General features: G+C 41.7%; 2 protein-coding genes across 2 annotated transcripts; one reads left to right on the top strand and one right to left on the bottom strand.

The window, feature by feature from the left end:
• Positions 1-201: 201 nt before the first annotated feature.
• Positions 202-3,776, top strand: LOC103516682 (ankyrin repeat and SAM domain-containing protein 4B-like). The gene is made up of 2 exons (XM_026829007.1): positions 202-332; positions 3,420-3,776. Exon 2 carries the CDS (start codon positions 3,455-3,457, stop codon positions 3,665-3,667), a length of 213 nt encoding a protein of 70 aa, XP_026684808.1. The 5' UTR covers positions 202-332; positions 3,420-3,454; the 3' UTR covers positions 3,668-3,776.
• Positions 3,777-3,836: 60 nt separating this feature from the next.
• LOC103516683 (myc box-dependent-interacting protein 1) lies at positions 3,837-26,426 on the bottom strand. The gene is made up of 6 exons (XM_026829008.1): positions 26,246-26,426; positions 21,867-22,057; positions 7,969-8,247; positions 6,624-6,651; positions 5,240-5,382; positions 3,837-4,040 (listed from the first exon to the last, which is right to left on the bottom strand). The coding sequence occupies exons 1-6, from the start codon at positions 26,409-26,411 to the stop codon at positions 3,960-3,962; spliced, it is 888 nt and encodes a 295-aa protein (XP_026684809.1). The 5' UTR covers positions 26,412-26,426; the 3' UTR covers positions 3,837-3,959.
• Between the last annotated feature and the right edge of the window lie 1,380 nt (positions 26,427-27,806).

Consider the following 27,806-nt stretch of genomic DNA (forward strand, 5'->3'; position numbering starts at 1 on the left):
TGCAACACTGAATGGTATTCCAGTATCTCGGACAGAGGAGGATAGTAGCATTGGTAGTGCGGGGAGTCTGGTCAAGAGAAACACACCTAGTCATTTGTCCTGGGAAAACGAGGAAATCCCGCCTGGGCAATTCCCCTTTGAAAATATTACCACGCACCACTGATTAATCTAATAACTTTTTCATTGTTATTTCAGTGTGAACGCAACGCTGAACGGTATTCCTGTGTCACGGACAGAGGAGGATAGTAGCATTGGTAGTGCGGGGAGTCTGGTTAAGAGGAACACACCTAGTCATTTGTCCTGGGAAAACGAGGATATCCGAGTGAGCGATGGTAAGAAAACCCGAACAAACCCGATGATAGGATAGTAGCATTGGTAAGAAAATCCGAACACACCCGATGATAGGATAGTAGCATTGGTAAGAAAATCCGAACACACCCGATGATAGGATAGTAGCATTGGTAAGAAAATCCGAACACACCCGATGATAGGATAGTAGCATTGGTAAGAAAATCCGAACACACCCGATGATAGGATAGTAGCATTGGTAAGAAAATCCGAACACACCCGATGATAGGATAGTAGCATTGGTAAGAAAATCCGAACACACCCGATGATAGGATAGTAGCATTGGTAAGAAAATCCGAACACACCCGATGATAGGATAGTAGCATTGGTAAGAAAATCCGAACACACCCGATGATAGGATAGTAGCATTGGTAAGAAAATCCGAACACACCCGATGATAGGATAGTAGCATCGGTAAGAAAATCCGAACACACCCGATCGTAGGATAATAGCATTGGTAGTACGGGGAGTCTGGTCAAGAGAAACACACCCAGTCATTTGTCCTGGGAAAACGAGGATATCCGAGTGAGCGATGGTAAGAAAACCCGAACACACCCGATGATAGGATAGTAGCATTGGTAAGAAAATCCGAACACACCCGATGATAGGATAGTAGCATCGGTAAGAAAATCCGAACACACCCGATCGTAGGATAATAGCATTGGTAGTACGGGGAGTCTGGTCAAGAGAAACACACCCAGTCATTTGTCCTGGGAAAACGAGGATATCCGAGTGAGCGATGGTAAGAAAACCCGAACACACCCGATGATAGGATAGTAGCATTGGTAAGAAAATCCGAACACACCCGATGATAGGATAGTAGAAGCAACCAATTCAGTATTAAACAAAAGTACGAGTAACTTCTCATATTGAGGAATCTCTTGTTATTTTAGGCTAGGACTGCGTTCCTGAAAAGAACTCTTCGCATTTCAGAATATTTTGTTGTCACTAATAGGAATAGTAGGTGTTATTTTGATGACATCGCGAGATGTCCAAGTTATGTAGGTATGTATTTTGATGACATCGCGAGATGTCTAAGTTATGTAGGTATGTATTTTGATGACATCGCGAGATGTCTAAGTTATGTATGTATTTTGATTTTGACATCGCGAGTAAGTATTAATTTCTTGTTGGTTATAATGTGGTTAGGGAATGTTCAAGTTCTTCTTGTATTCTAACGTCCTAATCCTAACTTCTGTAACTTGGTTCCTGGAACGCGAGTCTGTCTTTGTCTAGGTCCTAGGTTATTATTAATTATTATTTTAAGGTAATTAATCAATGTATACTTACTTCTTATGTTTTTGTATGTGCCTGTTTGGTTCAACCTTGTGAAAATAAATGATATGATGAACATTGTCAGTAAACTTCAACCGAAGCGACCCCCAGTGGACATTGCGTTCAGCGACCTCACCTATACCGTGAGCGAGGGAGGAGCGAAGAAACGTGAGTAGAACCTTTGATTTTCGTCTTCTTTTTCTGCCAGTCACTCACTATCAGGAAGACCTGACAGATACGGCTGATCAGGTCCGGCTGTCAGGTCTACCTCATATCTGATGAGCACACACACACACACATACTATCAGGTAGACCTGTTAGGTACGGCTGAATAGGTCCATCTGTCAAGTCTACCTGTTACGTGATGAGCACATTCACTATCAGGTAGACCTGACAGGTACACCTGATGAGGTCCGCCTCTTAAGTCTACCTGATACCTGATGAGCACACACACAATCAGGTAGACCTGACAGGTACGGCTGATCAGTTCCGTCTGTCAGGTCTACCTGGTACCTGATGAGCACACTCACTATCAGGTGTACCTGTCAGATCTACCTGATAGTGAGTGGCTGGCCTAAGCTTGAGCCAAGTGTCAGTGAGTGGCTGGCCTAAGCTTGAGCCAAGTGTCAATTGGTAAACAAAAAAAAAAAAAAAAAATGCTTTCCCGTGTCTTCTTTGAGTGCCTATCGGTTCCGAATGTTGGCGATCATCATGGCTATTCTGATCTTGTTGGTGACAATCCGTGCTTATGGTCCTCAGGCTAATTCTTCTTGTTTGCTTCTCCCCCCCAGGGCGGCCCAAGACGGCATGCTAGACATTCTACGTGAGGCCACCAAACGAGACTGCAATGCCAAAGATGAAGACGGGATGAGTGCTCTTCTTTGAGTGCCTATATCGGTTCCGAATGTTGGCGATCATCATGGCTATTCTGGTCTTGTTGGTGACAAACCGTGCTTATGGTCCTCAGGCTAATTCTTCTTATTTGCTTCTTCCCCCCAGGGCGGCCCAAGACGGCATGCTAGACATTCTACGTGAGGCCACCAAACGAGACTGCAATGCCAAAGATGAAGACGGGATGACTCCCACCTTGTGGGCAGCCTTCCAGGGCAACCTGGAAGCCCTGAGACTTCTTGTGGGGAGAGGGTAAGTCGAAAAATCACTTAGGCCAGCCACTCACTATCAGATAGACCTGACAGGTACACCTGAACAGGTCTGCCTGTCAGGTCATGGTGCCTGATACCTGATGAGCACAAACACTAAGCCCGAAGGCCTATCTACACACAGGCTGACAGGCTTATCTAAAAGGGGGAAGAACACATGTGGCTAAGTCAGACAATGCTTTTGACAACTGGGCTTTTTTGGCCCAGTTGTCATAGATACTTTTTTTTTCATCCAAGATTGTCAAGGTCCGGTAAAAGTGACTTGAGAGTTGACCCAAACTCCCTGACATATGTGATATCTTAAATGCTTAAATCTCAATATCTTTCTTAATGTCTGAGACCCCATTTTACCCTGTCCACCTAATCTTCCATTTTCAGAGGTGACCCCGAGAAGGCCCCAGAACCCAGTCAGTCGATTGGTCTTCCGACACTTCATTTTTCTCAGGCTATGAAACAGGCTTCTTTTACCTAATCAGGTCCGCCGGCCAGGTCTACCTGATAGTGTGTGCTCATCAGGTATCAGGTAAATCTGACAGGCGGACCTTTTTAGCCGTACCTGTCAGGTCTACCTGATAGTGAGTGGCTGGCCTTAGTGGGCCTATCACACCCCGTTCTCTCGTCCTCTCTCTGTTACAGAAGAGAACTCTCAGTTGGACACCAAGTGGCTCGCCATGAAGAGGTTCCTAGTTGTGGCAGGCGTGGAAGAGTACACTTCCCAATTCCTATGTCAACGTATAGACCTGGACGCGTTGCTTATCCTGAGTGATGAGGACTTCAAGGAGTTGGGCATCCCGATGGGGCCCCGCAAGAAGCTGAGGAGAGCCCTGGATGAGCGGCGCCGAGATTTGGCCTGCCCCGGGGACTTTGTGGATAGCAAACTGTAGGGGGGATTGAGGCGAAAGGTAACAGGTACCCCCTTTCAATCACCCACCAGGAATGGGGGCAAACTATTATTCTAGGTCTCGGTTTTGATGTTAGAACACTTCCTCTATTTTGTCAACGTTTTGTTTTCCAAAGAGGAAGCAAAACAAGCACATAATTTTATAATTAAGGGAAGCACATCGCTATGAGCACAACTCTTCCGCCTTTGTTCGCTTACACAATTATAAAAACAACAAACATAACAATGAAGGGGGCGTTGTTAGGGAGCAAGGGGCTGTTGGTGGCGCGGTGGTTTCACAAGGGCCGAGTGAAGTTGGCTGGGAACATGCCCTTCTCGCCCGTGCTTTCCTTGATGCCCATCAACCAGCCTTCCTCCTGTAGGGGAAGAAAAAGAGATGGGATCAGACTAATTAAAAAAAATATATAGAACAATTATAGCAAAAACAAACAAGAATCATAGAAAAAAATTGAAGATTTCTAATGACCATAAAAAAATTGACTTTGAAAAAGCATTTGATTCGGTTCCTGCAAAATTTGGTTCCAACGCTTTCAAAAATCAAACGCAGTAGTCGTTTTTAGTGAAACTTTCAGTGAAGGTGATATTGTAAATCCTAAAGGTTTTAATAAACTGGACACAACTAGTGATATAATTCAATATTGAAAGAGGGGTGCCACAAGGTGGACTCTTTTTTCCCTGGACTTTTCTTCAAACTCAAAAACGGTTTTTTTTTTTCCCCTAAACATGTCCAACACTATTTACTTATTTAGGGGCTTTTTCCCGAACCACGACTCATCTTGATGTGTGTCAAATTTGGGGATTCAAAGCCCTAAGTGTGAAGAGGTGCCGGACATGTCACATTCTGAATTTAATAGATCCATATCTGATTGATTGATTGACCGACCTACCGACTAATCGATTGATCAACTGACTGATTGAGCGATAGATTGATTGATTGATTTGTTTATTTATTTTAGTAGAAATATATATTATTTGATTCTATTCTAACTATTTTCCATCTCTATTCTATTACCTGTTCTTCTGGATCATCATATTCTACCACTCGAATGATCTCGCCCACGTCTTCTATTTATATTCTACTGTATTCTATTCTATTCATATTCTACTGTATTTAATTCATATTCTATTCTATTACCTGTTCCTCTGGATCATCATATTCTACTACTCGAATGATCTCGCCCACGTCAAATGAAAGCTCGTCCACGTCTGTTAATAGATCCATATCTGATTGATTGATTGATTGACCGACCTACCGACTAATCCATTGACCAACTGACTGATTGAGCGATAGATTGATTGATTTGTTTATTTATTTTAGTAGAAACATATATTATTTGATTCAATTCTAACTATTTTCTATCTCTATTCTATTACCTGTTCTTCTGGATCATCATATTCTACTACTCGAATGATCTCGCCCACGTCAAATGAAAGCTCGTCCACGTCTTCTATTAATATTCTACTGTATTCTATTCTATTCTATTCATATTCTACTGTATTTAATTCATATTCTATTCTATTCATATTCTATTCTATTCATATTTTATTCTATTACCTGTTCCTCTGGATCATCATATTCTACTACTCGAATGATCTCGCCCACGTCAAATGAAAGCTCGTCCACATCTTCCCGGGTGTACTTGTAAGTGGCCTTGACACGATAGAGAACTCCGGCCGGTAGATTGTCCGTGGTGGCACCTGGAGAGACGAGAATAATAAATGTCACTTTTTTCGATAAGGCACTTTAACATGTTAATAACTGTCGTTCGCACCGTGCCACTTTTTTATATAAAGACTGTGTAGCCTAGACCATTAGGATTTTGATATGAAAAGTATAGTGCATTTCCCTATCCAGTTTTATAAGCAAATGTCATAAGGTGGTATGAAGTATATTCGTAAAAACTATATTGAGATTTGAGGAACCTTCAAGGCTTACTCGCTGGAGGACCGAGGTTCAATTTTGCGGAGGGGTCGAAGTTTTATCGATTGTGTTGTGAAAAAGAAAAGTTGAAAAACAAATTTTTAGTGTTAAATGGTTAGATAAAACGGATTAATAAAAACCACTGATATGTAACGTGCATTACTTACCTGCATATTCAGGCCTTCAGCCTAGACCATTAGGATTTTGATATGAAAAGTATAGTGCATTTCCCTATCCAATTTTATAAGCAAATGTCATAAGGTGGTATGAAGTATATTCGTAAAAACTATATTAAGAAGATTTGAGGAACCTTCAAGGCTTACTCGCTGGAGGACCCAGGTTCAATTTTGCGGAGGGGTCGAAGTTTTATTGATTGTGTTGTAAAAAAAAAGTTGAAAAACAATTTTTTAGTGTTAAATGGTTAGATAAAACGGATTAATAAAAACCACTGATATGTAACGTGCATTACTTACCTGCATATTCAGGCCTTCATGACAAAATATTACCACTTGGTTAGAGATTAGAGTCCAAGATCAATCCAACTTTTCGTTCAGTCGAGCAAACTTATAGCCCATAGTTTCCAAACCTTTGAAATTTTTTGACCTCTAAAATTTGGCTAAATATTTTTCCCACTCTTATTCACCTCTTGTGAGGTGACTACTAACTATATTTTCCTTTCCTTGGTCATTCTTCTGAATACAAACCTGATGGTTACTTACAGCCCATAGTTTCCAATCCTTTGAAATTTTTTGACCTCTAAAATTTGGCTAATTATTTTTCCCACTCTTATTCACCTCCTCTTGTGAGGTGACAACTGAATATATTCTCCTTTTCTCGGTCATTCTTCTGAATACAAACCTTTTTTTTATTATTTATTTTTTTTTTTACATTTTCCCATTTCCCAATCATCCCACGACCTACATTTAAGACATTGTTGACAATGAACAGAGCATTCACTTTTTTTTTTCTTTTTTAAGGAAAGGGAACCAACTCTAGCCACCCACCCACAAATACCTACCGGACGGAATATCGTAAATCTGCTCAAATAGGAAGTAGGTAGCGTATTATTTTCCCGAGTTTATTTGATAAATCAACTTTTTAAGAAGTTTCTGAAATTGAAAAGAGGAGGCCAGGATAAGGGCGGCCACTTGCGCACCGACCGTCTGACATGTCTGTTCCATCTGGGCTCGAGTGGCCGACCTAAGAGAAAACAAGGCCTTTCCGAGGATACAATTCGCTTTGGGCGGGAATCGACCCCGCGACCTAGCGCTTACAAGACAGGTGCGCTGCCAACCAAGCTGACTAGGCTGTCCTGAAAATCTCGTAACTATACTTTACTTTGCCTAACCAATACTTACTTTCTCTTGGAGGGTTTCAGCAGTCATCTTATATATAAGTTCTGTGGGTCAACTTGATAAGGAGAACCAAAAGGCAGATATATTTTGAAGTTCTGCAAAATATATCTGCCTTTTTGGTTCTCCTTATCAAATACTTACTTTGCCCTACCAATACTTACTTTGCCTAACCAATACTTACTTTGCCTAACCAATACTTACTTTGCCTAACCAATACTTACTTTGCCTAACCAATACTTACTTTGCCTAACCAATACTTACTTTGGCGGTCTAATACTTACTTTGGCGGTCTAATACTTACTTTGTCTAACCTCTAACCAATACTTTACTTTGCCTAACCAATACTTACTTTGGCGGTCTCGGCATGGAACAGCTGCTCGGCGGAGCACAGTGGCGGTCTAATAGAAAGTTAGGACAAGAGAATCATAACTCATAAGTGGAATAAAATGACCCATACATTTTCGTCTTGATTTTGTAGTTCGATTGCCTATTCTATTTGCGGACACAAATCTATTGAAATGCTCCACACATGGTTTTCTTGATCTAAGCTCACAACGTTTTGTCCTTCATTTTCTACACTAGCTAGAAGTCATATTTGTTTCCACAATTTTTACCCCCACTCCGAACGTCGATGCCACATAGGAAAGAAAATCAGGCGTCTGACTAACGAAATTGGAAATCACTGAAGACAATAATCCGTTCAACGTATACCAATTAAAATACATAACTAGAGAAGTCATATAACGATCACAGCACCCTACCTTCTTTTTCCTTCCTAAAAGAAAACTGTTTAAAAGTCTCGAACTATCCGCTACCACCTCTTTCGTTTTACCAATCAAATACTTACTTTGCCCTACCAATACTTACTTTGCCTAACCAATACTTACTTTGGCGGTCTAATACTTACTTTGGCGGTCTAATACTTACTTTGTCTAACCAATACTTTACTTTGCCTAACCAATACTTACTTTGGCGGTCTAATACTTACTTTGTCTAACCAATACTTACTTTGGCGGTCTCGGCATGGAACAGCTGCTCGGCAGAACACAGTGTCTGCAGATTGTTCACCAGGAAGAGGACCCGAGACTCGTGCAGAGCGGGTAGCTCATCGTGCAACTCCGTGTTCAACTGGTCGTACGTCCGCTTGGCCTCGTCCAGCTGCTCTTTGGCGCGAATGATCTTCGCCTCGTCCTTCTTCTTGAGCGACGCGTTGCTCTGCAGGGCCTGCAGGTTGTGGCGACAGTTGTCGAAGTCGACCAGCTTCCGGCCGCGCTTGTCGATCTTTTTCTGCGGGGAGAGATGGAGAGGCGAGGGTTTAATAGGGAAATGAAATGTGACTAATGTGAGATAGATACCTAGAGTAGAAAAAAATTGTTTTTTTTTTTTTAATCAAAGACGAGAGGGATAAGGTTCTTTTCCATCAGGCGCTTTAACACTTGCGTGTCGTTCGCGCCGATCCCTCCCGGGTTAGATCTTTGTGTAAAGGCCTATGGTTTTTAGGTAAGACAAGCTATCATCAATGTTTAAAGAGTCATTGATTAGGGTCGGGACTATTGATAGGGATGAGCGGGATTGGTTGTATGATGGGCAAGAAAGGTTTGATTCCCTGAATGAACAAAAAAATTTACGTGTGCTTTTCGAGAGCAAAATGTTACTTTCAGGATCGCATTTTTCCAACGGGTTCCTTTCTGGTGTGGACCCAGCACCTAAATAGGAAGTTGTATCCCTTCTCGGCTAATAAAGTCGACGGTAAATTAACTTTCTACACACTCTTATTTAAGATTTAACAAATGTATTTGTTTAGCTTGTTTATTATACTATGCTTACAGCATTGAAAAGTCTTGCAACTACAGTCCGATTCACTTTTATTGGACCGATTGACTTGGAACTTGGTACACTTGTGTATCTTGGATGACAATAGGTTATTCAATCCTTTTTCACCCCCTTTCTACACACTCTTATTTAAGATTTAACACATGTATTTGTTTAGCTTGTTTATTATACTATGCTTACAGCATTGAAAAGTCTTGCAACTAAAGTTCGATTCACTTTTATTGGACCGATTGACTTGGAACTTGGTACACTTGTGTATCTTGGATGACAATAGGTTATTCAATCCTTTTTCACCCTTGTAAGTGGCCTTGACACGATAGAGAACTCCGGCCGGTAGATTGTCCGTGGTGGCACCTGGATAGACGAGAATAATAAATGTCACTTTTTTCGATAAGGCACTTTAACATGTTAATAAATGTCGTTCGCGCCGTGCCACTTTTTACTTTCTTTATCCTATAGGAAGGAAAGTAATGTAATCGGGTCAAAATTTCGATGGTCAGTTTTTAGTGCCAAAACACGTACGTTTTGAGGTCCCTAGAGCATAAATCCAAAGTTTCAGCCATTGGTCCGTGTGTCTGTCCTTCCGTTTGTCTGTAAACGAAATATCTCGAGAACGGTTAGAGCTATAGACTTGAAATTTGGTATGCAGCTGTCAAATGTGACAAGGATGCGACTCGAAACTGGTTGGTTAAGATCTGTGCAACGCTTGGCGGTATTTCGGCCGCTTTTTGGCGGTTTTCGGTGTAATTCAATGATATCTAAGGAACGGTATGAGCTAGATACTTGAAATTTAGTATGTAGTCCACAAATGTGACAAGCCTAGACCATTAGGATTTTGATATCAAAAGTATAGTGCATTTCCCTATCCAGTTTTATAAGCAAATGGAAAAAAAAAGTTGAAAAACAAATTTTTAGTGTTAAATGGTTAGATAAATCGGATTAATAAAAACCACTGATATGTAACGTGCATTACTTACCTGCATATTCGGGCCTTCATGACAAAATATTACCACTTGGTTAGAGATTAGAGTCCAAGATCAATCCAACTTTTCGTTTAGTCGAGCAAACTTATAGCCCATAGTTTCCAAACCTTTGAAATTTTTTGACCTCTAAAATTTGGCTAAATATATTTCCCACTCTTATTCACCTCTTGTGAGGTGACTACTAACTATATTTTCCTTTCCTTGGTCATTCTTCTGAATACAAACCTTTTTTTTTTACTTTTACATTTTCCCATTTCCCAATCATCCCACGACCTACATTTAAGACACTGTTGACAATGAACAGAGCATTCACATTTTTTTTTTCTTTTTTAAGGAAAGGGAACCAACTCTAGCCACCCACCCACAAATACCTACCGGACGGAATATCGTAAATCTGCTCAACTTTTTTTTACTTTTACATTTTCCCATTTCCCAATCATCCCACGACTTACATTTAAGACACTGTTGACAATGAACAGAGCATTCACATTTTTTTTTCTTTTTTAAGGAAAGGGAACCAACTCTAGCCACCCACCCACAAATACCTACCGGACGGAATATCGTAAATCTGCTCAACATGGCCGCTCTCTCGGCACCCTCCCATGCCGTTGACTATCACAGAGGTTATGTTAGTAGGCCCGTTTCCATTAGTAAGGCCGGCGGCCGAAGGGCCATTACCATTCATCAGGTTGGCCGTGTAGGGGGGCGGTGAGGACCCGGAGGGCTCGGGTTCGGGGGGCCCCGCGTGGCCGTTTTGTTCGGGTTCTACTACCCCGCTTGGGACGGTGTTGGAGACGGGTTTCGAGGGAGGTATTGAGACCGCCTCGGGCGCGGTTGGAGACGAGTGGTTGTTGACACTGGTGGAGAGGCTGTCTGAGGGGCCGAACGAAGGGACGAATGGTGACGAAGGTTGCCAAGTGGTGACGGAGGGCCGAAAGGTAGACGAAGGGCCGACGAATGGACATTGGGTGGTTGATGGACAGTTGATCCAATGGTGAACGGAGGGCCGAAGAATGGACATTGTGTAGTTGGTGGACGATTTGACGGATGGGTGTTAGTGGGTGGTAGACACACGAGGGAAGGAAGGCAGGTAAGAGGGGAAAAGTCCAAAGGTGACGAAGGTTGCCGAGTGGTGACGGAGGGCCGACGAATGGACATTGGGTGGTTGATGGACAGTTGATCCAATGGTGAACGGAGGGCCGAAGAGTGGACATTGTGTAGTTGGTGGACGATTTGACGGATGGGTGTTAGTGGGTGGTAGACACACGAGGGAAGGAAGGCAGGTAAGAGGGGACAATTTGACGGATGGGTGTTAGTGGGTGGTAGACACACGAGGGAAGGAAGGCAGGTAAGAGGGGGGAACAGAACAACATCACACACGGGTCGTTTTTTCTACCCGTTCCGGTAAGGCTAGAACTTCGGAATTTCGCAGGTATAATAAGGAAGTATAGGTTAACATATGGTCCAAATTTCGTGAGATTACATTGAAAATTGACGGAGTTATGATAGGGGTAAAAATGCGTCGAAATGCTTCGTGTAATATACACACTGGCGTGCTCAGGCCGGAACTTTTAAACCCCTAACGAACTAGTAACCATTTTTGGTCAGAGTATAACAGAACATGGCCGATATATAATTGGATGGGAGGCAAGGTGTATTACACACGGGTTAGACAAAACATGACGAGAAAAACACACGACACATGGCCTGTCTGTCTTTTAGAAAACACGTTCTACTAAAGCGAACCTCCAAACGGACGGTTTTAACCAAAATTCACTCAACTGGACTAACCAACCAAATTTTGTTGAAGATGTTGTTGAACGGAACAAATTAAACCCAAAATAACCAATCACCAATAAGACAATAATGGGACAAAGGACAAATATTTGTGACTTCATTTCCGCTGTAAATACAACACTCCCTTAGTTACCATGAATTTTTTTTCCCAGGGGAACTTAAGTCCCCCTGGGAAAAATTCAGTAGCGCAAAGTCCCAATATAAAACGATGTGTTTTAACTACAAAGCATTTACTCTTTGGTAGGAGTACATCACAAAGAATTGCCAAAAATTAGATCACAAAAACATTTGCCAAAAGTTAGGTCACACTATTAAAATACAAGTAGCTTTATTTATTTATTATTATTATTATTATTTTTTTTCGAGAGGGACCAATTTAACTAGTTAATAAAAGTCAAAGTTCTATTATAATAACTGAGCGGTTTTTACATAGAGGAAAGAAATGAGCAACCCCGTATATTTATAGAGGTCACACTAATAGGTGACGTAGATTAGAGACAGGTTTCACACCTCGATATGAAGAACAAGCCCACATCAGTTGAAACAACAGCAATTCAACTAAACACAACACAACAGTTCTCTATGTAACAAATTCATAGGTATAATAGTTCTCTATGTCAGCGGTTTCCAAACTTTTTCCGATGCGGCCCCTTATTTTAAATTGTGAGCGCTCCGCGGCCCCTTTACTGTATTTTATGTGATCTTCCCGGGGGTCTTGAAGTCCTTCACGGCCCCCTTGGGACCGTGAACCCAGTTTGGAAATCACTGCTCTATGTAATATGATCATAGGTGTATAACAACAGAACTAACATACGATTAGAACAATATTAATCAGTTCATTAGATATTTAATAGGCGCAACCTAGATGTTAGAATTGATAATCCCTACTGTGAATATTGATGGCTGGTGTGCCTCGTGAGGACAATTATTAGGCCTTAAAAACATATCTACAGGAATTAGCCCAGTGTAGCGCGGTTAGCCCAGCGGTAACGCCCTTGCCTGCCATGCAAAAGGTCCCTGGATCGATGTCCCTCCTTAACAAAAATTTGTACTCGTTTTCCGATTATAAATGACCGAATTAAAAAAAAAAAAAACTAAATTAACATGGCCAGCAGCGACTATTTGCCGTATTATTTTTTTCCGATTATAAATGACCGAATAAGAAAACTAAATTAACATGGCCAGCAGCGACTATTTGCTTATTTCCAAAGTGCCATCGCCCGAGGTCTACTAAATTAACATGGCCAGCAGCGACTATTTGCCGTATTATTTTTTTTTTCGATTATAAATGACCGAATAAGAAAACTAAATTAACATGGCCAGCAGCGACTATTTGCTTATTTCCAAAGTGCCATCGCCCGAGGTCTAACAGGATATGAAAAAGTCAATCGTTCCAAAGACGAACTTTATCTGTTTAGGATAAAATCCGCTTCGAGTGGGAATCGACCCCGCCGGCCTAGCGCTTTCAAGGCAGATGCCGCTAACTAGGGCTAGGGTGGCTAAAGGGACTCTTTACTTTAGTTTTATTCCAGCAGTATGAACACTACGATTATTCTATTACCTCGTATGTATTATTATTATTAAATTTATCAAGCGTGCCGGGAGGAGCGCGAACGTCAAGAGTTCAAAGCGCCGCCTGGTCTATATTACAGAAACGGAGTTTCGTGGTTTTTCGGCATTTTACCTCGAATACATCGAATGTAGTTGTTGAATTCTTTCTGAAGTCTGGCGGCTGCATTCTGCTGTTTGTTGAAGTTCTGTAGGTCATCGTCAAATATTTCATCCGCTGTCCGGTCTACCTTGCCGAGGTTTTGTAGTAACTGTGGACACAGAAGAGAAAACAATGCCATTAGACAACAGGACTTTTTGAATCAAGAGTGCCGGGAGACGTCGAAAATTCCAAGCGACACGATGCGATGACCGGCCTATAACACGAAATGAAGTTTTGATATCAAGGGTCCTTTTTAAAGATTTTAACAAGGGTCCCTTTTAATGGGTTTTGATATCAAGGGTCTTTTTTTAGAAAAGGGTTCTTTTTAAGAGCAGAAAATGAAAGAAAGTAGAGAAGTATTTTAAATTAACTCCCCTCCCGTGGCCCAAGCATTTGCTTTTATGGGTGTACCATTTATTATGTAAATTTTAAATTATGGTTTAGTAGTTGAATTAATAAAATGGAAAAATGGAAACTTTTTTAATTAAGAAAAAAATCGACTTCTACTTAAAATTTCAAGTTATTATTCTTATTGCTTTCTCCAGAAACTTCTACTGGAACCAGAACAAGACTGCATCAGAGTGCAGATATTTACTCAAACGAATTTAGCTTAAATTCTTTGCCTTCAGTTCAGTCGTCCGCTTCACCTTTGCTCCCATGAGCCTCATCAGTTTATTCTTCATTTTACTTTCAATTTTGATCACTGGTTAGAAATTTTCGGATACTGTCTTATTCAGTCCGAAAATTTCATCGATGTCTCTCTCTCAAAAAAAAAAACACTACCATCTTCCTGGCTTTCCTTATTTGGCAAACATCGTAAAAAAATCTCTCTACGTCACTTTTATAAGTTCATTGGTATCGGGCGACACAACTTGAAGAATTCTTCGAAGAAAAACCTACGCGCTGGAGCAAACCCACACAGAGTAGTTAGGTACGGGGCCATTTGCCTCGGATATTAGAGGATTGGTTAATTTGGCCTGTGTGCTTATCTGCCGTAGATCTACGCCGCGAGACCTTGAAATTTGGCTTATGCAATGAGAGGGTTTTGAAACATGACCATAATTATGAACAGGTAGAAATTTTGAGAACTTCAAGATTTTTTTTAAAAGAGGTTTCATAAAGGGAACTGTAAAGGTGTGTTCAAACATAGTGGACGGCGCGGCGTCGATCGATGTCCATTAAAACCTTGCACTGCCTCGACAACACAGATTCACCTCTTCACCTCGTCGATGGACGGGGTCGACTACGTGTGGAACTGTGGACATAGAGCCTAACATCGGAGGTCCTAACGTCCCGGAATGGAAGAGAAGGAAGACAGGATAGGAGGAAGCCAGCCGTTCCGAGAACGAACCTCATCAGTCACCTGGTTAGCAGCCGTCCGGCGCGGCGTCCGTGGAAATTCTGAATCCTACTAATAATCCCAACATGACCAATTCTCTTGGATCACCACTCATCTGCATGTTGGTTCGAAGCCAGGTGAGTCATTGACTCCTAATATCTAGTGGTACCTCACTAGTCCGTGTTGGATCAACAGGTAGAGATAGGGTCCCTATAACATGGGTCCATGTGTTGAATACGATGTAGATAGGGTCCCTATCTCCCTATACTTATTCGTATAAGTAGGGCTAAAACTTGCTAGAAGAGCCCTAGACTTTTTACGAAGGCCAGTGCCCTAAATCACCAAAGTATGGAAAAGTATCTTACAAGTGTAATAGCCAATGGAAAAGCAGAATTTTGAATTTGGACGAATCATATCGAAATATGGAATTGTAAATACTTTTCCATACTTTGGTGATGTTCTGCCGTTTCTAATGCCTCTTTGCATGGACGGCAGGTAGGTGTCTCAGCTATACCCATTTTATTTAGGTGGTAAATTGAGGCTGCAGGGACCTGTGTATAGGGTCCTTATAACATGGGTCCAATAAGGTCCATGTGCTGGATAAGTGGTAGATAGAGTCTTAAGAGGTAGATAGGGTCTTTATAACATAGGTCCATCACTGAATGTGTTGGATCAAGAGGCACCTATAAATAGATCGAATCTGCAGGACCGGTATTTCAGGAGCAGAAGACCAGCGATTAGCCTAAGAGAAGACCAAGCTATGTTAGAATAATACATATATTGAAAAAAAAAAATACAAGGTGGTGTTGGTCGTAATTAGAAGACGAACTCATAAAATGTCAACAACCTACAAGACCCAAAGGACAATCATAAGACTGCTGAGCCCATGGCCCATACTTTGGTCCCAGTAAGTAGAATTTATCAAAAGGATATAATAGAGAAAAAAGTGAACACACCTCGAGACCGTGTGGGCCTGTGGGCCCAAGACTTCCAAAACTGGGTGTCACGCATATGTCAAGGCACCCTGTATTTCAGAATGACCTTGAACGCACGGCTTTATCTTAATATTTATCGTAATAAGCATGCAGGTATGACAGACATGCTATAGTGTGGCCGATGCGCCGATGGCGCTGTACTCGAAAATCTCGAAAAAATGTACCATACCGTGTTGCTCTTTTTTTTTCTGAAAATAAAAAATAACGACCGACATTCAAAACGAAAATTTCTATTTTTAAAAGAGCGCCGAGAGAGAGATGGGGAAGGCGTATTTCAGACAGTTGGAACTTGTGTGGTGGATCACACTGCGGTATTTCAGACAGTTGGAACTTGTGTGGTGGATCACACTGCGGTATTTCAGACAGTTGGAACTTGTGTGGTGGATAAAGGTTGAGATCTAGGTCTGTCAAACGGTCTGAAGCTTTTCTCACCACACACATTCTGACGGCCTCAGACCAGCCACTAACCATCAGTTACACCTGATACCTCATAGTGAGCGGCTGGCCTTAGAATCCAGTGGAACAGTTATTATTATGTTCGCCAAGTGGTGGAGGAGTTGAAAAAGTCGTAGAGAGGAGGGGACGCTTCCCTTCCCTAGCTTCTGTTATGAAGGCTTCGCCACTGGCCCTGTGGCCGATGCGCCGATGGCGCTGTACTCGAAAATCTCGAAAAAATGTACCATACCGTGTTGCTCTTTTTTTTTCTGAAAATAAAAAATAACGACCGACATTCAAAACGAAAATTTCTATTTTTAAAAGAGCGCCGAGAGAGAGATGGGGAAGGTTCCGCGTAAGAGTCTAACCCTACCTACTTCCCACTCACAAGCACCCTACCTACACATAAGCACCTTGCCCTGTAGTGTACCTACTAGTCAGTAGTCATAAGCACTCTACCTGCTCCCTAATCACTCACTCTTGAGCAAGGAAAATTAATTGCACAATTTGAAGAGAAGCCATTAGACAAGCACAAATCGAAAGGAAGGGCAGACAGTTTTAAGTGAAGGGAAAAGCACTACCTTCGTTTTAGAGTCACTTAAGTTTCAATTCATTATTAAGAAGTGGGATGACACTCAAGTGAGAAGCATTACATTCTTGAAATATTCGGTACTCACTAGTGTATCTCTTCACTAAAATGAATTCCGCCCTTCTTGAGACAAGTCGAAAAATTCGTAGAAGGTTGGGAATTCGAGAGATTCAGACCGCTGCGTTGGGAAGGTTGGGAATCAGACCGTCCGTCTGACACATCGTGTCTGTGTGGCGGAAAAAGATTGAGGCCTAAGTCTGTCAGACCGTTTGAGAGACCTCGGTCTGAAGCTTCCACCACACACTTTCAGACCTGTCAAATGCTTTGAGCGTGAGTGGCTGGCCTAGAAGTGCTGAGAAAACTAAATTGAGTTAAAAAACTTGTGCACAGTAGACAAGTAGGCATGTATGAACCGTATAAATGTATACCTATGTACATTGTACACACCTATATTGCAAAAGCCTTTTCTTTGGAGACAAAACAAAGTGAAGATCCCTATGGATCACATTGTGCGTAGTTGGTATCCGAATAGGTACTAGCTTTTCCCGGTCCCACTCAGGCTGGATGGAGTTGTGAGGAGGCGGGTAGCTTGTTGCCGAACAGTGGGAAAACCCCCGAAACCAAAAACCCGTATACCTATGTACATTGTACACACCTATATTGCAAAAGCCTTTTCTTTGGAGACAAAACAAAAACACTCCTTTAGTTAATAGTAAATAGGATCATCAAATACAAATGTCTAAGCCATCTTACCAACAAGAACTGCTAAAAGCTACACAATATTCAGAGTTCCTTCTTGTCTCGTGTTCAGACGGGGTCGGCGTTTTTCGTCAGCCTTCAATCAAGCCCTAAGGTGATTGCTTTTGGGCTGAGATTTGCTTTTGGTAACAAAATTTTACATTTGGATGCCCTTCGTACTCAACCTTTGCTAATCAGGCTGGTACCCTCCCTGTTTAAAGTCCCCAAGCCAGACTATGCTGGTCTACTCCCTGTTTAAAGTCCCCCAGCCAGACTATGCTGCTTACCGAATCAAATTAAATGCTGAAAGCTAGACAGTATTCAGAGAATACTGAATCAAATTAAATGCTGAAAGCTACATGTGTACGTGTTCAATCCAATTACATCCCACATTTCCACTGTGGCTGTCCTCAGTGAAAAAATCTTGTCGACCTAAATATACGAAATGCAGTGGCGTAGCGTGGTCTAACTCCAAGTGTAGGGCGGACACTAATTTCCATCAGAACATCTATCTAATAAGAATACAATAATTATTTAAAGTCAATATTTAAGGGTATGTGTGTGGAATTTTTGAGTGTATGGCCGCCATACACGCCCTACATGGACGCTACGCCACTGACGAAATGGGGTAATGTAAACACACTGTGGGGAAGACATACACATCTCAAACGAAATAGTAAAATCACGTCACGTGAAGTTATATGGCGTCAAAAGATGTAGTTCAAAGTTGTCTCGTAATATTGTAGGTAACTTCGTTCAGGACGGCCACACTACTATCACGTGACGTGAAGTGATAGTACAGTGAGAAAGCCCACCAGTTCCGAGAAAGAGCCTTGTGAGGGCCACGCACGCAGTCTGTCAGACGGTCTGACCGTAGGTACTCCCGGCCTGTTTATATTAATTTAAACTTGAGGTCTTGGGTAGAAATATGTAGAGAAACTTCAAACCAGCAAAAACACCAAGTTGTTCAAATGCAAATCTTCATTTTCTCACGCGGTCTGAACGTAGGTACTCCCGGCCTGTTTATATTTGAACTTGAGGTCTTGGGTAGAAATATGTAGCGAAACTTCAAACCAGCAAAAACACCAAGTTGTTCAAATGCAAATCTTCATTTTCTCACACAGGTAACACAACTTGCTTGGTTCACTAACTGATTATTCTGCATTAAATCTCATGTTCACTCCAGGGTACCAAAAGAGAATACACATGGAACCAACAAAATTGCACACGAAAAGCGAATTAAAATTGTGACATAATAACACAAAGAAACTGCATTTACATTTTCTCACACAGGTAACACAACTTGCTTGGTTCACTAACTGATAATTCTGCATTAAATCTCATGTTCACTCCAGGGTACCAAAAGAGATTACACATGGAACCAACAAAATTGCACACGAAAAGCGAATTAAATTTGACAACCAAAACAAACTGGTTTGAGTGAACCAGATAATTATGAGTACCTACAGAAATCTGCACCAAAATTATAGTTGAGCCAAAGTTTGCAAGGAGTGTCTACTGAGCTGACCTGAACCAACCAATCAAAATTTGTTTTAGAAACTAGAAGAAAACTGGTCAAAGTCTAAAGAGTACGTAGTTACGTACAAAGAAAAATTTTTGGACCTTAGATCAATCAGAACTTTATTGGCTACTACTTTGAAGAGTTCTGTTAAGTGTAAACTTCAGTCTATTTACTCATCATCTACAATCATACAGGTGCACGTACCTACTCCCAAGTGTAACGAAATACCTTATGTGCAGTGTGCATTCAGCTTGCAAAAACATCATTAAGTCTCCGGTTGCAAAAACACCATTTCCATATGCACTTTACACTGTTATACTATGAATGATATAATACGGTTAAAATTGCACTCATCATTCACTCACTCATTGATTAACAAAAACTAGACTGTTTTTTCAAGACCGCTTAGAATTTGAAAGGATCAGGACTCAAGTCGTCGTATATCTCAGTTCATTTCACGTGGCTTAAGCCGACGAATATAATTCCCTCAGGTCACAGGTACGAAGGTAATAGGGAGCTCCTAATAGCGCGACCGTATTTTTTCGCTGCAAATCCCATAATGAAGCCTCTGCAGTTTACACAGTTATACTATGAATACGGTTAAAATTGCACTCATCATTCACTCACTCATTGATTAACAAAAACTAGACTGTTTTTTCAAGACCGCTTAGAGTTTGAAAGGATCAGGACTCAAGTCGTCGTATATCTCAGTTCATTTCACGTGGCTTAAGCCGACGATTATGATTCCCTCAGGTCACAGGTACGAAGGTAATAGGGAGCTCCTAATAGCGCGACCGTATTTTTTCGCTGCAAATCCCATAAAGCACTTTACACTGTAATACTATGAATGATATAATACGGATAAAATTGCACTCATCATTCACTCCCTCATTGATTAACAAAAACTAGACTGTTTTTTCAAGACCGCTTGGAGTTTGAAAGGATCAGGACTCAAGTCGTCGTATATCTCAGTTCATTTCACGTGGCTTAAGCCTACGATTATGATTCCCTCAGGTCACAGGTACGAAGGTAATAGGGAGCTCCTAATAGCGCGACCGTATTTTTTCGCTGCAAATCCCATAATGAAGCCTCGGCGCGACCTCTTCTTTCAAAGCCAGCATGGAAAAATGTAAATGCAATTTCTTTGTGTTATTATGTCACAACTTTGGTCCTCCAAAGCTAGCATGGAAAAATGTAAATGCAATTTCTTTGTGTTATTATGTCACAACTTTGGTCCTCACTGCAGCATTGTAGGATTTTTCCCAATATCTCAATAATCCTATCATCCAATGTTTACCTACCATGCACCGGTCGCTATGCGCATTTATATGTCATAGCTACTCATTTTCCTCACGAGGCTGAGTGGGCCCCGCAACAGCCAGCACGGAATCAATTATCTGCATGATACAATTTTCTTGACCCCGCCGGGAATCGAACCCGGGTCTCCCGCGTGCAAGGCGAGTGCAGTGACCACTACGCCATGGGAGCTGACTCCAGCATGGAAAAACAGGGGGTAAAGAAGTTTGTTTTATTTGATTAGCCCAGACTAAACCCCATACACACAAAGCCCTATCTGAGACTTAGGTGTAGGGGCAAACAGCCCTAAAGGATGGGTTCTTCTTCTTGTAGTGCACTATCCGGTTCGGATGTTGGCGACCAGCCTGGCTAGTTTGACTTTGTTCACAGCTATGCGGAAGAGTTGCAAAGCCCCATCTGAGGCTTAGGTGTAGGGGCAAACAGCCCTAAAGGATGGGTTAAGCTTCTACAAATCTACAGTGCAATAGTCCTAAACTAAAATGGACGCGGCACATTAGGGATCAGGAAGATACCGCCTTTATCTACAAATCTACGAAGGGAATCATTTCAAAAGAACAACTCCTAGGGAATAAGTGCATTTGTCATAAAGCCAGCACAGCCGGTAGAGAAGTTCTATTCACACGGTTACTCCGCAGCTAAATGAGGCTCAACTTTCACCCTACCAGATCGATAGCTATACATAACACCGTGCCGATGTTTTGCCTGTCCATTTCCTGAGATTGTGGAGCCAGGATATTGTTCTGGGATAAAGGATGGGTTAAGCGTCTATACAAATCTACGAAGGGAATCATTTCAAAAGAACAACTCCTAGGGAATAAGTCATTTGTCATAAAACCAGCACAGCCGCGGTAGAGAAGTTCTATTCACACGGTTACTCCGCAGCTAAATGAGGCTCAACTTTCACCCTACCAGATCGATAGCTATACATAACACCGGTTGTTTTATTATTGAACTTTTTGTTTCCTAACTACCGTGGCGATCCTAGCGACTTGCCTGACCTAGAGAGGTCACTTTCTCCTCCATTGAAGAATATGGCCAGGGCACCGCGAGTAGTGTAGGCGGGTGTACGCATGATAACATTTACATTACTGTAGGCGGGTATACGCATAACATTTACATAACACTACCCTAGGCGTTTCAGCGAAACAGCGCGCTCTACAGGAAAAGGGGAAGTACTTGGGCTCAGATTCACCGGCCGATTTTTACAGGAATCTCGATACTGGACTTAAATGGACGTTGACAGGTACTGCTGAAAAGGTCCGTCTGTCAGGTGTACCTGATAGTGAGTGGCCGGCCTGAGACTACTATTTAGAATATTTAGATACAACAAATTCCAACTTGATAAAGACTTTAACGTCCCTGCACAACTGTTAAGGTCTTTGATGACGGGGGCGACAAGCCACCTACATTACCCTCAGCCAGCTCGAGTGGGGCTGGGCAAAGCCAGCAGTGCGTGATTTCCCATATAGTCCCCCCATGCGGATACTAACCACGCGCAACTGGACGTCCGATTTTTACCAAGTCTACACTATGACGTTCGACGGAAAGGGTTTCACGTCACAGGATATTTTGTACCATTGCTAGGGGTCCCGAGGTCTGTAATGTTTGGAATCGAACCCACAACTCCCAGACTGGCGTGTGACTTACCCTCATTTCTGGGAACTGTGCCTGGTAGGTGTTGAGTGGAATAAGAACCTGGTCTCCCAGCTTGTGACTTAGATCGTTCCATAGCATCTCAATATTCTGAGTTTGGACGTAGAATAGATCATGGCCTGTCCATTGGGACTCGTACATCTCGTTGATCGAGTCCAACAGGGACTTGCTTGCTGTCTGCACGGCTGGAAATACAAACAAAAAAACTAAACATTAGTACTAGTCCTACATACAAACCTACATAGTATCATTATGTTAAGTATCATTATGAAGACCAATTGGTACTTATTATATTATGTACTTATATTGTATTGTAAACAAAATTATAAACAATAAAAATAAAGGTTTATCAAAAAATTGAAAATTGAAATTCGTAGATTCGTAGAAGCTTAACCTTTAGGACTGTCTGGTTGCTACACCTAAGCCTTACACTCGTATTTATGAACAAGAATGATCGTTCTTAGATCAGTCTCAAGTCAAAATTGACCAATCAAATGCCTTGAGACTATGGCTGTCTGCACGGCTGGAAATACAAACGGAGAAGAAAGCATTAATAATATTGCTTTAGTGATCTGTATAGTACATTTGGAGAAAGGGCCCCCACGAGGCTGTCGCAAGAAAACGGGCCAGGCGATTACTTTCTCCTCCAATAGGATAAGGAAAGTAAAAAGAAATTGAAATATTACTAGAATTGTAGATTTGTATGAGCTTAGCTCATCCCTTGGGGCAGTGGCCCCTACACCTAAGCTTCAGAGGGAGCTTTTTGTGTAGAATTGTAGACAGTATATTAATGTATGTACAATGTACATTGACAGTAAAGACATCAGAGAATTCACTGAGTACGATAAACTTCTGACATTGGATGCAGGTAGAATGTACGTTTATTAGTTCAAGCATTCAATTGTAAACTATACCTAGGTAGGTACCTATAAAGTTACAATACCGATAGTAAACCTATTCATAGGTACAATTCAAGTTACCTATTCATAGGTACGAGGAATGCAATTGCTTTCAAGGTGATCCGAATATTTCAAAGGTTACCTACCTACACTTTACATGTTGTTCAGGGAATAGCAGTATAGTAATTATGTATTTACTGCACTTTATATTGCACATACCTCCCAAGAGCTAGCAAAAAGGAGGGAGGGAGGGAGAGAGAGAGGAGAGAGAGATGGAGGAGGGAGGGAGACGTTTAATATATGCATGGATTGGCTACCCGCTGAGAGAGATTGCCTAACCAATACTTACTTTGTCCAACCAATACTTATTTTGCCTAACCAATACTTACTTTGCCCAACCAATACTTACTTTGCCTAACCAATACTTACTTTGTCCAACCAATACTTATTTTGCCTAACCAATACTTACTTTGCCCAACCAATACTTACTTTGCCTAACCAATACTTACTTTGTCCAACCAATACTTATTTTGCCTAACCAATACTTACTTTGCCCAACCAATACTTACTTTGCCTAACCAATACTTACTTTGTCCAACCAATACTTATTTTGCCTAACCAATACTTACTTTGCCCAACCAATACTTACTTTGCCTAACCAATACTTACTTTGTCCAACCAATACTTATTTTGCCTAACCAATACTTACTTTGCCCAACCAATACTTACTTTGCCTAACCAATACTTACTTTGTCCAACCAATACTTATTTTGCCTAACCAATACTTACTTTGCCCAACCAATACTTACTTTGCCTAACCAATACTTACTTTGTCCAACCAATACTTATTTTGCCTAACCAATACTTACTTTGCCCAACCAATACTTACTTTGCCTAACCAATACTTACTTTGTCCAACCAATACTTATTTTGCCTAACCAATACTTACTTTGCCCAACCAATACTTACTTTGCCTAACCAATACTTACTTTGTCCAACCAATACTTATTTTGCCTAACCAATACTTACTTTGCCCAACCAATACTTACTTTGCCTAACCAATACTTACTTTGTCCAACCAATACTTATTTTGCCTAACCAATACTTACTTTGCCCAACCAATACTTACTTTGCCTAACCAATACTTACTTTGTCCAACCAATACTTATTTTGCCTAACCAATACTTACTTTGCCCAACCAATACTTACTTTGCCTAACCAATACTTACTTTGTCCAACCAATACTTATTTTGCCTAACCAATACTTACTTTGCCCAACCAATACTTACTTTGCCTAACCAATACTTACTTTGTCCAACCAATACTTATTTTGCCTAACCAATACTTACTTTGCCCAACCAATACTTACTTTGCCTAACCAATACTTACTTTGTCCAACCAATACTTATTTTGCCTAACCAATACTTACTTTGCCCAACCAATACTTACTTTGCCTAACCAATACTTACTTTGTCCAACCAATACTTATTTTGCCTAACCAATACTTACTTTGCCCAACCAATACTTACTTTGCCTAACCAATACTTACTTTGTCCAACCAATACTTATTTTGCCTAACCAATACTTACTTTGCCCAACCAATACTTACTTTGCCTAACCAATACTTACTTTGTCCAACCAATACTTATTTTGCCTAACCAATACTTACTTTGCCCAACCAATACTTACTTTGCCTAACCAATACTTTGCCTAACCAATACTTACTTTGCCTAACCAATACTTACTTTGTCCAACCAATACTTATTTTGCCTAACCAATACTTACTTTGCCCAACCAATACTTACTTTGCCTAACCAATACTTTGCCTAACCAATACTTACTTTGCCTAACCAATACTTACTTTGTCCAACCAATACTTATTCGCCCAAACCATTACTTACTTTGCCTAACCAATACTTACTTTGCCTAACCAATACTTTACTTTGCCTAACCAATACTTACTTTGGCGGTCTCGGCATGGAACAGCTGCTCGGCGGAGCACAGTGTCTGCAGATTGTTCACCAGGAAGAGGACCCGAGACTCCTAACCAATACTTACTTTGCCTAACCAATACTTACTTTGTCCAACCAATACTTATTTTGCCTAACCAATACTTACTTTGCCCAACCAATACTTACTTTGCCTAACCAATACTTACTTTGCCTAACCAATACTTACTTTGCCTAACCAATACTTTGCCTAACCAATACTTACTTTGCCTAACCAATACTTACTTTGCCTAACCAATACTTTACTTTGCCTAACCAATACTTACTTTGGCGGTCCCATTACTTACCGAAGCGAATACAATAGTCCGTCCACTACACCTTTTGTTATTACTATCGTAATAATAAAGGAAGGACGGGCTAAAAAAGGGAAGAGCCTAAGGGAGGAATTACTGAAGGGGACGATAAAAGCAGTACATAGAGGGAGGAGACGATAAAAGTGGGAACGGATATTGGATAGAAAGAAGCGGTAATAAGAGGGGAAAACAGGTACGGACGGAAAAGTAAAGAGAAGAGAGGGGGAGGATGAAAAAAGAAGAGAGGAGTGTAGACAGGAAGGTAGGGGAAAAAAAGGGGTAGGTAGGAGAGAAAAGAGGGAGCGGATATTGGATAGGAAGAAGGGGGAATGAGAGGGGAGAAACAGATATGTAAAGAAAGAGAGGAAGAGGGAAGAGACAAAGTACTGAAGGGTGTGAGGTAAACAGTAGCACTTGTAGGGGTTTGAAAATTAAAACCCCAAACATATCAGCTTTGCCTGTCGTCTCATATGAAAATAGACAACAACACTCATGTTTCCAGAACAATACTTATGTTAAGCTACATCGAGCCTGGTGTATAACAGGATGAGTGACAAAACCCCAAACATATCAGCTTTGCCTGTCGTCTTATGTGAAAATAGACAACAACACTCATGTTTCCAGAACAATACTTATGTTAAGCTACATCGAGCCTGGTGTATAATGCTTCAGCAGAAACCGCATTATCAGACGACGGCCAACATGAACCAGCGGAGAAGAGTACCAATTACGAGTGACTATGGTCTCGAGAAGACTGATTCACGTCCGAATGACAGCCTGGAAGCAACCCAGCGCGGAGCTAGCCTGGTAATCAGGAGGGCGTAGGTTCAATCCCAGCCGAGGTATGAGAAGGAAAACAGGATATGAAAAAGTCAATCGTTCCAAAGACGAACTTTATCTGTTTAGGATAAAATCCGCTTCGAGTGGGAATCGACCCCGCCGGCCTAGCGCTTTCAAGGCAGATGCCGCTAACTAGGGCTAGGGTGGCTAAAGGGACTCTTTACTTTAGTTTTATTCCAGCAGTATGAACACTACGATTATTCTATTACCTCGTATGTATTATTATTATTAAATTTATCAAGCGTGCCGGGAGGAGCGCGAACGTCAAGAGTTCAAAGCGCCGCCTGGTCTATATTACAGAAACGGAGTTTCGTGGTTTTTCGGCATTTTACCTCGAATACATCGAATGTAGTTGTTGAATTCTTTCTGAAGTCTGGCGGCTGCATTCTGCTGTTTGTTGAAGTTCTGTAGGTCATCGTCAAATATTTCATCCGCTGTCCGGTCTACCTTGCCGAGGTTTTGTAGTAACTGTGGACACAGAAGAGAAAACAATGCCATTAGACAACAGGACTTTTTGAATCAAGAGTGCCGGGAGACGTCGAAAATTCCAAGCGACACGATGCGATGACCGGCCTATAACACGAAATGAAGTTTTGATATCAAGGGTCCTTTTTAAAGATTTTAACAAGTCTCTCCCTCTTTTCTCCCCTCTCTCTTACTCTCCCCCTCCGCTCCTTCCTTTTCCTCGCTCTTCCCCCTCCTTCCTCTCCCTCGCTCTTGGCTCTATCTATTCTCTCTTAGCTCCTTCTCCTACAATCCCTTATCCCTCCTCCTCTCTCTCCCTCCCCTCCCATTCTTCCTTGCCCTTCTCCCCCCCCCTTCCTCTCCCTCGCTCTTGGCTCTATCTATTTCCTCGTTTCCTTCTCTCCCTCCTTAGCTTTGTCTCCTTGTTCTCTTTTATTTTCACCCATCTCTCCCGCCCCTTTCCCTATTCCCTCATCCCTCCCATTCCCCCCCTCCTTTCTGCTCTCATTTACCTTCGGTTTTCACTTCCTTCCTCTTCTCTCTGTCCCTTTTCTTTCTTTCTCTTTATCTCCCTCCCTTTCTCTTTTTTCTCTCTCTCTCAGCGGGTAGCCAATCCATGCATATATTAAAGTCTCCCTCCCCCTTCCTCCTCTCTCTCTCCCCCTCCCTCTCTCTCTCTCCCTTTCTCTCTTTTTTCTCTCTCAGCGGGTAGCCAATCCATGCATATATTAAACGTCTCCCTCCCTCCTCCATCTCTCTCTCCTCTCTCTCTCCCTCCCTCCCTCCTTTTTGCTAGCTCTTGGGAGGTATGTGCAATATAAAGTGCAGTAAATACATAATTACTATACTGCTATTCCCTAGGCAAAGTAAGTATTGGTTAGGCAAAGTAAGCATTGGTAGGGCAAAGTAAGTATTGGTTAGGCAAAGTAAGTATTGGTTAAGCAAAGTAAGTATTTGTAGGCCAAAGTAAAGTACAGTTACGAGATTTTCAGGACAGCCTAGTCAGCTTGGTTGGCAGCTCACCTGTCTTGTAAGCGCTAGGTCGCTGGGTCGATTCCCGCCCGGAGCGAACTGTATCTTCGGAAAGGGCCTTGCTTTCTCTTAGGTCGGCCACTCAAGCCCAGTTCGAACAGACCTGTCTGACAGTCGTAATCGGAGCGTAACTGGCCGGCCTTATCCCTGCCCTCCTCTTTTTGATCTCAGAAACTTCTTGAAAAGTTGATTTATCAAATGAACTCGGGGAAAGTAAGCGATGTACCCAGTTTCAAGTATCGTACATTGGCTTTCTATCAAGTATCGTACATTGGTATTTGAACATTTCCCCCATTCCCATGGCATTACATTAACATAACTTCCCCTTGTTTTGTACAGGTATATGCAGAGATGGAAGCCATAGTAGATAAATAAATGACTTTATTTAGAGTTTAG

Source organism: Diaphorina citri, unplaced genomic scaffold, assembly GCF_000475195.1.
Source record: "Diaphorina citri unplaced genomic scaffold, Diaci psyllid genome assembly version 1.1 scaffold1642, whole genome shotgun sequence".
NCBI lineage: Eukaryota > Metazoa > Arthropoda > Insecta > Hemiptera > Psyllidae > Diaphorina > Diaphorina citri.